The 11,570-nt window shown below is 30.2% G+C and overlaps 1 protein-coding gene across 2 annotated transcripts; it reads right to left on the reverse strand.

The window, feature by feature from the left end:
* Positions 1–2,246: 2,246 nt before the first annotated feature.
* On the reverse strand, positions 2,247–6,284 carry LOC129885308 (glycerate dehydrogenase). 2 transcript variants are annotated; one of them, XM_055959542.1, is made up of 13 exons: positions 6,075–6,262; positions 5,876–5,959; positions 4,911–5,051; positions 4,183–4,304; positions 4,012–4,093; positions 3,775–3,847; positions 3,605–3,696; positions 3,420–3,494; positions 3,223–3,330; positions 2,926–3,003; positions 2,716–2,760; positions 2,483–2,597; positions 2,247–2,388 (listed from the first exon to the last, which is right to left on the reverse strand). In XM_055959542.1, the coding sequence occupies exons 1-13, from the start codon at positions 6,195–6,197 to the stop codon at positions 2,366–2,368; spliced, it is 1,161 nt and encodes a 386-aa protein (XP_055815517.1). In that variant the 5' UTR covers positions 6,198–6,262; the 3' UTR covers positions 2,247–2,365. The 2 variants fall into 2 exon arrangements, with proteins under 2 accessions (XP_055815517.1, XP_055815518.1); XM_055959543.1 differs by lacking the exon at positions 3,420–3,494 and having other exon boundaries at positions 6,075–6,284.
* Positions 6,285–11,570: the final 5,286 nt, after the last annotated feature.

Consider the following 11,570-nt stretch of genomic DNA (forward strand, 5'->3'; position numbering starts at 1 on the left):
TTAATCGAATTTTTAATCTCTTCTAAGGAAAACTCTAAAATTTAAATAATTGAGTAATTGAATTGATCCAATTGTAGATTGTTTTTCTCTTTTTGCTTTTTGTTCTATCTTTGAATTTGGATACTACCACTTTTTGCTATTTTTTTTTCTTTGGATAATGCAACTTGCTTTTGAAGCTAAATTATCATGATGATACTCGTTCGTTACTTTGTCCATATTCGTCCTATAAGTTAAAAGTTCAAAAGGAAAAAACTAATGCAGTGAATAAGTGGTTGGAGAATTATTTGTAAACAAGTCAAACATGGATGGCAATTATACACATTCTTGTTGAAAGTTACAAACCATATAAGTTGTCATTAGGGCTGGCCATATAAAATCGAAAATCGAATTATCGAAGTAAATTGATATTCAGTAATTCAATTTTTAGTGTTAAATGCAAAAAGGTTTTTTAATAATCAAGTTGAGCAGTCAAGCAGCAGATTGAAGTCTATATGATATTTGAAAATAACATTTTAAAATATGGGTATTTGAATTTGGATTTGATACGAGATATTAGTATCATTTGATATTCGATATATTTCTCCCAAATATGAAATTATTTACTGAAGTTCATATATCAACAACATATTACTCATTAGTATAAGTTCATTGAGCAAGTTAAAGATTAAATATTAACAACTCAAATACATACGTCTTCGTTTCTTCACGTAGAAAAATAAAAATAATTGAAGTAATAGTATTAACTTTGTAATACAATCGGCTACAACTTCAATATATTATTATTGAATATCGTACTGAATCGAAGTTTAATTTATCAAAAATTTAAAAACTCTATAATAGATATACAATCGGCTACAACTTCAATACGGTATTATTAAATATCGTACTGAACCAAAATTTAATTTATCGATAATTTAAAATTTCTATATTAGATATTTACTTTTAATTATCAATAATTAAATTACTGAACTCAAATTTTAAAAATTCCAAACCGAATAACAAACTCCCACCCCTAGTCATTTCTTCCAAGACTACCTAAGCTTATGGTCTCCTTTATAGGTATTGGAATTTTACTGTATCTTTTTTTCAATGGTTTTTTTTTCTATGAGAAAAGATACGAAGTTGTTCCGATTTTTTTAAAAAATATTTTAATTATGTTGATATTCTATTATTCTTTAAATAATTTTGAATTGATATTATTACATTATTTTTTGATTAATTTCAGACTTTAAAAAATAAATGTTATTACACACCAATCATTATATGACATGTGTTAATTTAATTTAAAATATATTTTTATTATTTTAAGTTTTTTTTATTCTTCTCTCTTACTTTTTGACTTAATTTATTTTTATTACTTTAAATTTAATTTGATCTTAATTTTCACTTTACCTTCCACCCCAAACCCACTTTTAAGCTGACCCTCTCCCTCCATTGTCTTTCTTTCTTTCTTCTTCTTCACCTTCCACCTTCCACCCTCACCCCACCCCACGTCAAGCTGAGCCCCTCCCCACGTCAAGCTGAGCCCCTCCCACAACAACCAACTTCATGTTGAGTTGGTTCCAAGGGTACATAAGACTTTGAATGTTGGAGATATCTGCTACTCAAGCAATTTCGATCAAGTTAGCATTGAAGCATCTCTTTATGATTTCGAATTCCTAAATCAAGAAGCCACCCCATATGCTAGATCTGTTTTTGAATCCGAAAAATATTTCTAGATGGGTACTGCACCAGAGGTGTTTGGAAGAGAAAATGAGATTAACCGAAGTGGACCAAAATCTAATATTTGGGTTTATCAAATTGTTCGAAATGTAAAAAAAATATTTATATAAAGTTTTAAAATTAAAAAGAGTTAAACTAATAATAGTAGAAGAAGGAGGTTGCAGTTCTGCTAAAATGGTGACATTGAAAGTGGAGAGTTTTTGAACAAGAAAGAAGAGAAAAAATAATAAGGAAAAATAGTTAAAATAATAAGAAAAATAAGAAATTATATTTTATAAGAAAACAATTGTAAAAATAAAATTATATTCTTTATTTTAAGTTGCTCACGTTCTTTCAATAGAGTGCATACACTCTTTAAGGTATCTGGTGTTACTTTATGTCTTTTTCTCTTTTTTCTTTACTGTGTTGATCTCAAAAAGAGGAAAGCTTTTTTAATAGATATTACACCAGGAAAAGAGTCTTAAAAACCAGAGATTATGTGTAAAACTTGTGTCCTAATTATAGCAAAATCATGTAAACCAATATAGACAAATGAGTGATACATTATATAACAAAGTTTCCAAACATTATTAGCTCCTTTTCAAGCTTGAAATAGACATTTCCAATAATCTGGCAAATGTTGAATCACTTAAACATTTCAACTTCACAGCTTTGAAACAGGTAAGCCTGCGATAATCAACCATTATGTATTTAGCAAAACCCCTCAACCAAATTGACACAAATTTTCAGCTCTTACGAAATGCATATACGAGTTAATTACCTAAAGCTTTTGAATTCACAATGCTTGGACATGCAGCAGGGGCCGGTGCATTCTCATTTAAGAACGCTTCCACGCTGTTTGGATTACTCCAAATTGGATAGCCTTTAATTTTTCCCTGTAAACATCATCAACAAACATATGCAACATTCAGAATCCAAAACACAATAATGTCTATATGTTCACTATGATTTTCAGCACAACAGTGTCCTTCATTTTGATTCAAAATTGCGTACCAGAACGTTCAGAGCAGCCAGTGTAGCCATTCCCTCACGAGTCCACTGCATTACGAATCAGGAGATTTTAGTTTTTTCTTACGAAATGGCAACAATATAAAAAATCATGAGAATTGGCGAATTAGATTGGAAGTACCTGTCATAGCAGAAAATTTCTTCTTAGTTTACACGGTTGAGAACAGATAAATACATAATTACGCGCAAATTTACCTTAGAAGCAGAAGCTATGTGGGGCACCACAACAGCATTCTTCATGTCTGCAAGACCGGGTTTCATGTAGGGCTCATCCTAAGACAACACGATTATGAAGGAAGAACATTACTTGAATGTATAAGACAAGGAAAAAGCATCCTACACTCTACATGACTAGATCATGTTGAGAGCTTTTTGCTTAGTAGAAATGGCGTGTGACACAACACTTCCTCATTGACCTTGGGATTCGCCTTTTACATGTTCACAATGGGAGAATGGGATCACCAAAAAGGAACAAGTTACTATTGTTATTACCTCAAAGACATCAAGGCCAACACGGAACATGGGATTTTCCCTCAGATGCTCAACAAGCGCTACTTCATCAATCACAGGCCCCCTACTACAGTTCACAAGTATTGCTTCCTACAAGTTTTGGGTTGAGTAACATCAAGATATCACATTTTTGTGTAAATCAGCAAGAAAAATAGATATATTCTTGCAAATGATATTACCTTCTTCATCATTGCAAGTCGTTCTTTGTTTACAAGGTGGTACGTTGTTTTATCAAGGATCGGATGTAGACTTATCTAGAGAAGCGTTTTGATCACAGATAAGAACTTGAATGAGAAATCCAGCAGTATGTATACAGATACATGAATAAGAAATCTAACAGTGCACTCTCGATGTAGATAATTACCACATCAGCCTCTCGGAGGACCTCCTCCATGGATGCAGCTCTTTTCCATGTTACAGGCTGTTCACCATTGGCTTTCAGAAACTGACCATAGGCTGCAAAGGCGAGAACGCATTAAGTACATGAAATGAGCTTGAGAAGTTTGTTGATGTAGCAGACTGATTAAAACATGCCTGTCACAAATTTTTCTAGACGAGTAGATTGATACAGGTCGTAGTATATCAAGTTCATTTTGAAGCCTTCAACCTGTTGCAATAAAACAACAAAGTAGCTCCAATTAACATAAGCAAATTTACATACAATTCTTAATCATGAGTTTCACCAAAGACGAAGTTTTGAAACATGTAGATCGAAAAGCACAAGGCAACCTAGTTTCAAAGCAAACTTAGAGGATTACACTAGCTGATTACCATCATTCTAGCATAAGCAGATCCAATACGACCAGCCCCAATCACACCAACCGTTTGTCCTTTAAGTAAGTTCCCCACAAACCTGGCAATGAAATCATTGAAGTTTTAGACCAAATGAATTTAGTTATAGACCTGAGAAGTCACAATAAATAGAATCGAAGATTTTCATACAAATGTGGAAGCCATCCTTCATATTTGCCAGCTCTCATGAACTCATCTGCCTCCACAATTCTTCTCGCTGCAGCTAAAGAAAGTGAAGCCGCTAACTCTGCTGTAGTCTCTGTCAGTACTCCCTGATCGTAAGAGCATTACGTCAAAAGATAAAATGGATGCTTCTATAGATATTCACATACTCAGATAACCAATAAGTTTTCTTGCATCATTTCACATATCAATTTCCATTCAGATCAAAAAAAAGTTTTCTTGCATCATTTACCATACAGATCAAGTCTATTTGATCCCATAAAATTACTCCTACTGCATCTACAAGCTGCAGTTTAATTTAACACACATGTAGCAACTTCAGGATAACTATCGTGCCTCATTTTAAAATAAAAAATGCTTTATCAACTTCAGATTCAAAGTGATATGAGGCATTCCCTCATACATATGCAAAAAAAAAAAAAACATATAGATATGATAAGATTGCCTTATTTTGAAACCACTGACTCTAGATCCTAGTTTTTGTCATCCTCCGTGCCAATAAAAAAAGCAAGTCAAAAGAGTACGAGGTTCCCAAATTGTCTACTATTCGAAACATATGATCAGGCATGTCATCATGCATTTAAGACATTACAATTTACTTAAGGTGTCTAATCTCTAATGCAAAGTTACTGATTATTGCTGTACAAAAGAAATTAGATTATTACGAAGCAAAAAATGAACGAGTATGAACTTACAGGTGTGTTTCCAACAGCAACACCATACTTGTTGGCAGCTTCGACATCAACATTGTTGTATCCTACAGCCATGTTACTGAAAGCTTTCCCTCCAGCCCTGCTTAATGCAGAGAAAAGTGTCTCTCCCCAGTCTTCTGTCAACTGAACAACACAAAACCCGAAAAGCAAAATCATATGAATTTAACTTCCATTCCATACACAAATCAGGTCACATAAGAAATAACTACAATTAACTGTCCATAAATATAGAAGTAAAAATGTTAAAAATGATGAGACGGGTTACTTGTTACACTAGATTAATTAACTCCCACTTGGCCATAGATTTTGAAGTTGAACTTGAAAATTTGAGTTTTTGAAGTTGTGATTTTTGGAAGTTGAAGTTGTGTGTAAACATGCATTTTACTTGAAAAAGAACTGAAGTTTTGTGAGTGGAAATGAAATTTCTCCCAAAGTCTGAACAAATTTCTGGCCAAACAGACACTTGAAAATAAACTTTCAAAATCTGATCCAAAAACTATGGCAAAATGCTAGCCAAAAGAGGGAAAAGTTCCAAATTTGCCTCTGGTCTAAGGGAACAATTTTACCGTCCGTTTAAAAAATGTCTTTCACTTTTACACTCACCAGTACCAAAGTGGCTCAAATTTGCTCTTCCGATCTAACGGAAGCAGCATAAAGGGTAGACTTAGACTATTAATAAGTTCAAGGGCAAATGTAAATCATTAGCTAAGTTTATTACCAAGAATATGGATCATTTGCAATGATCAGTGGGAAAATTTATAGTGGATATAACTTAAATTCCAATCACTTGGAATAAAATTGGAAGCAATAAAGAGTTGCTGGTGTGGCAAATATAATCCACCTCTAAATTATAAAGGCAGTGGGTTCGAGTCATCAAGGTTGCGGGAGTTTGTGGAAAGGGGAAAAAACATAAAAAGTTTAGTCATAACACATGTATGATCGATCACCTGGCCAATGACTCCATCGCACCTATCTCCAATAAGAGCAAGAATGTCATCAACTGATAAAATAGTTTTCTTCTCAGTGCATATCTACAAAATACAATAATTTCAAGTCAATCAAATCCAAGAAAAATGAAATTAACAAGTTCAAAAAATTAATTTGATGGAACAGTAAATAATATATATATATATATATATATGTTACTTCGAGACGACAATCTTGTTGAATGAGAAGATTAATCCATCTAGTCCCAGGCATAGATTTGGTGCTAACAACTCTGTATTTTCCATTTGGATTCCACACTTCAATTTGCACAGGCTTTGCCATCTCTTCTTACTCACTCACTCACTCACTCTAAATTGTCTTCTTTAAATCTTATGGTTTCTATTATTCTTCAATTATTTGTGATTTTGGGCTGAGGACCTCTCATTTTTGGTAGAGGATAATGAAACTCCAATTTTATGCCACGTAAGTGGACTTGCTATCTTTATTCAACCATGACAAAACAATTTCGTGCCCCGGATGAGATTCTGTTCACTGTTTATCAATCTCTTTTTATAGCATAAAATTTGTATTAACAATAATAACATATCTGGTATAATTACACAAATTGATATATGAAAATTTGTATTAACAAAAGCTCGAAATATCTTTTTTTTGTGTGTGTTGAAATAACATGCCGAATGTTTTTTTAAAAAAATAAAAGTATAAATCTATTTACATTGCATAATATGCATATTTGGGCTAATTATGTACTAATTGATCGAGCTGATAGTAATGGATTCATGAACCCATGCTATATGTGTGTGCGGAAGGAACGTTTCAAACATTCGATAGACAGTACGTGCGATTGCATACATAACCTTGGACTCGAACTAGATATATAATATTGATTATTTAAAAAAATATATACATAGTATATATTTGTACTGAATCTGCACCCATAGTGCAACTAGTTGGCTTATTGAAGAGCCAACTGAATGTTTTATTAACAACATAACAAAATTAAAGGACATCATAATCGTAAACGAAAGTTTAGATCCAAAAAAATAAAACTTAGGTGTAAACAATGTACTAATATAGTACAACTTGTTGGCGTATTGAAATTTGGCATGTGGTTGTTAATAGACAATCCAACTAATTTGAAAAAGTAGGTGCATTGCTATTTTTTTGAATATCATATGTATATATAGCACAAGGTTACCGGTACATAGGAAAAATTGCGTTATTACACATACTTCACTACTAACCTATACTTTCAAAATATTATTTTTGCTATCAGATATGCTAAGGTAGGGAGGGAGGAGAGCGACATTCGTATGTATCCCAGATAAATGTGAATCACACTAGATACATGTATCTATATATATATGGCGTGATTTGCGTGTATCTGAAATACTAGACACATGCAAGAGTGGCGAACAAAATGGGAGAGAAACGAGGGAGGCGAGCGAGATTTGTTATGTATTACAAATACATGCGAATCCACTTGAATATGATATACCTAGAACAAATTACATCTAATTTTGATTTCATGTATCTGGATGCACAAAAATATGGTAAGATACATAATATTTCAAACTATAGTGTATCTAAGTAATTAACTTCTAAATTAGTGGTATTTACGTAAGTTCCCTATTTATAATTCTTAATTAATTCTCTTTACCCGTCCGTCAACTTACTTTAAATTCCAATTGGATAGATCTATTGAGAGTGCTAAACATGCATGCCCTTAGCATACAAACTGTTAAATGGCAACTTAATTCAACACACTATTGAGCAGATCAACCAGCATTCTCGCAATGCCCACTCTGTTTTTGTTCACATCTATGTATAGATTGCACCCAACATGATCAATTCCTGATGAACTAGTTGTTTGTCGGAGGTTCCAAAATTTATGAAAGGACATCTCAGGCTAAAGTTATAAAGTAAATTAATTACTGAGACAAATGGTATATGATCGTCTTGCTTGTTGAAAGAGGGGAAGCTAGGCTTCTGGATTATCTTTTCCAGAGAGATATCGAGCCATCACTCAACAATGAACATCAACTAAAAATGATTGAAAATGAGTACCTATTTCTTACTAGAATTGAACCCATGTCTTCGACATGAAAAAATGATGTCCAGTTGTCCACCTCTCAAGCACCTTAGAGTAGTCTTAATCACTTTACATATTATTTTGGAGGCTAAGATATGTCTTTCTTCGTGTGTATTATATATATATATTCTAGACATAACAGTTTCACAATTTATGCCAGCAATTTCGCATGGAGTTATTGACTTTGACTATTGAATTTTCAATGATAGTGTAGGGCCATTTAGGTTTGGGTTGACTTGTACTCCATCGTTTTTTATTTGAATCTTATACTGAAAAATATTTCTTTTGTTATTTATTTATCCATTTTAAAATTTATGGCATTTTCTTTTAATATTATTTTTATTATTAAAGAATTATATACAAGAATAATAGTCAAATTTAGATATACTAGTTTAGTGTACGTGTCTTGCTCGTGTGCATTGCGTCATAAACTATTAGGTTTTTTCTATGATATGTTTCTAACATAAGTAGGCTTTTATTTATTTTGATTTAAAATTTATATTTTTTGTTAACTTCAATAACTTTTTGGGATAGTGATACTTTAATTTTTAATTTATAAATAATATCATTAATTTATTTAATTTTTGTTAAGATAGTTTATCCATATGAAATGTCACGTGGCAAGGTAAGAATTGATAATTAGAAAAATATGATTCTAACATTCTAATATTGATCTCTAATAGTTAGAGTGAACTCAATAGAGGCGAAAAGGCTAATTTCTGAAATCATTAGATAAAAAATAATCAAGAAGAAACATAGTTAATACGTGAATAAATTCAAATAATATATTGATCTCTAATAATTACAACAAGCCCAATAGAGGCGAAAAGGCTAATTTCTTATACTATTTTTATAAATTCATTAGATGAATTAAATTTTGACAAAAGCAATGAATTATAAAACGTCAATAAATAGTGTGATTAAAAAGAGTTTAAATATTCGAGAAGAGAATTACCCCATGAGAAAACTAATAAGAGCTCAGAAAATATTCCAACTTTTAAGGAAGATGGAGAAATATACAGGACAAAACGTCAAATTAATTATAGGGAAAAAAAAATGCTACTTGTTCGTATTTTTCCTTTAATAACTTAATGCAAATCTAATGGTTAGTGACTTGTATTAGGATTTTACTTTCAACGTGAATTGAATTTCTTAGAAGTATAGTCAATTTCTAAATTTGAAATTTTAAATATTAGGATGATAATTTAATGATAATTATTTAAGAAAAAATGATGAAAAAATGATTTTGTTTAAAGCGGGGTCTTTAATTATCTATATTTCATAATATTTTTATTACTCTTACCACTATTTTAGAATTTCTAGAGCAGTTTTTTTAATTTTGCCAAACAAAATAAATACTCCAACGTATTCATTTTGCCCAAAAAGCACTTTTTGTTAGGACTCTTATTATATTTAATTGATTTAGGGCAGTTTTTGGATTCCTTTTTGGAATATAATATTATTAATGTAGTAATATATTAGTGTTTTTGTATAATTAAAATTGTATTTGCAGAAAATTGGTGAAAATACGATTTTGTCTAAAGCGAATTCTTTTAATGAAGGGCGAAAAATTCAATCAATATTTTAAAGATCCTCGTGCTTTTAATATAAATACAGTATAGATTAATCGGGAGATATTTATTTATTTTCACATAATTTATCCCTTTTTATCTTATATTTTACACAATTATTAATTAATACTTAATAATAAATTACAAGTAACTTGCTAAAAATAAGGAATGAGAAAAGGTTGAGTCATTTCGTGAAGGGTCATGTCTCGTAAGTCTTTAACACATCCGTTCGTAACCACAGTGACGGTTAATACAAAGATTTACCAATAACGGTAAAAAATAAATATATGGCGCTACATAATTATTTCTGTTTCTAATTATTCCTTCTTCTTTTTCATGTATAAAAACAATAGCAGAAGTTATGGGAAAAGAAAAAATTAACCAACTATTTGTCATTTGTTTTGCTTTTATCTCTTATTTTATCCGAACATCCAACAATTTCGATTTTTTCCTCCTCTTATTTAAAGATATAAATAGTAATTATTGAATAAAACAAATTGAAAGAGGTTTACACTGTAGCGTTAGTAAACTACATTAATCAAAAGAGGTATATTAATCCTATTTAAAAGACTTCAACTTGTAATACCTAAAATGTGAGCTCAAACATCGTTTTTGAGTGGTTAATAATACATGATATAAATATATAATAAAGAATTAATACACTTAAATACATTAATATAAAATAAATAACAAGGAACAAATATATTTAATATATTGAAACACATATATTTGATATTATGATAAAAAATATATACACCTAAACAAATTGATATAAATTTTATTTTAGAAGGACTACAATAAAAAAGAAAACAAATCTGCTCAGAAATAGTAATTCAAATTTACATAATAAATTTTAGTGTATAAGTCCTCGAATCCTAATGAGTGACAGATATACTCAAAATGTATCTGTTATAGTAATCCACGATCCTTGATTATAACTCCGAATCTCCCTAAAAAATACGACCATGTGTGCAGCCCATTGAGCTTTGGTTGATTTGTCGAAATAAATGGGAGAAGAAAAAAAAAAAAAAGGGAAAGTCACGTAGTGCTTTGCTATAATTGTGGTGAGAAAGAAGCCACACCTTCCACCAATTTCTTATCAAAATGCACATTAATTATTCAGCAAAGTTAGGTATTGGTTCCATCACATATCCACATTTTAATCATTATCGTGAAAATGATTGAGATTTTTTTATTATTATTTAAAAAAAAAAAATATTTAATAATAAAAAATTTTATGTTGAAAACGCTACTTCAAAAAATAAATTAGTGCAGAAATTCAAACTTAGTACATACTACAATATGAATACGAAGCATCCAAGAAAAACTCAAAAAAATAATTTAAAAATTATTCACATTTATAAGCCTGCCTGAATGACACTTGACCCATTCTTCTATTACTTTTCTCTTAAGTGGTGGTGCAAGTGCATACTTGAAGTATCTTTATGACGTAAGAGTCCGTTTGAATTTGTTTATAAGTTGTTAAAAATAATTTATAAATTTATTTTCAGTTTTTTGAGAATTTGAGTAGTTAATTTAAAATTATTTTATATTTAAAATAAGTTTTAAAAAATATTTTTTTTGACTTATAAGATGCTTTTAGTTTATAAGTTATTTTCGATAAGTTAAAGTAAAAAATCACGGAGTACTTCATAGGCTTGTTCATATCATTTACATGAATCACTTCATTTTAGTTATGACCAAAAATATAGTTTAACTTGATGTATCTTATTGCGCTCCTTTTAAAAACTAATTCAATATGTAATTATAATCGGAGTGTAATATATCCAAATTTAAGTGTAAGGTTTTAATTTCTTAAATTCTTTTGTCAAAATTATTCTCTTCATTCCTAGTTGTTATTTCGCGCTTTTCGATAATCAATTTAATTAAATTTTAAAGCTAAATTAGAATACATAAATTTGATATTTAAAAAAAATAATTAAATATTTAAAAATTATATAAAAAATATTATAAATTACAATTTTTTTTCAAAGCAGTATAAACTTTAAAATATTTGTCAAAATTTATATA

This window comes from Solanum dulcamara, chromosome 4, assembly GCF_947179165.1.
Source record: "Solanum dulcamara chromosome 4, daSolDulc1.2, whole genome shotgun sequence".
In the NCBI taxonomy this organism is placed as follows: Eukaryota; Viridiplantae; Streptophyta; class Magnoliopsida; order Solanales; family Solanaceae; genus Solanum; species Solanum dulcamara.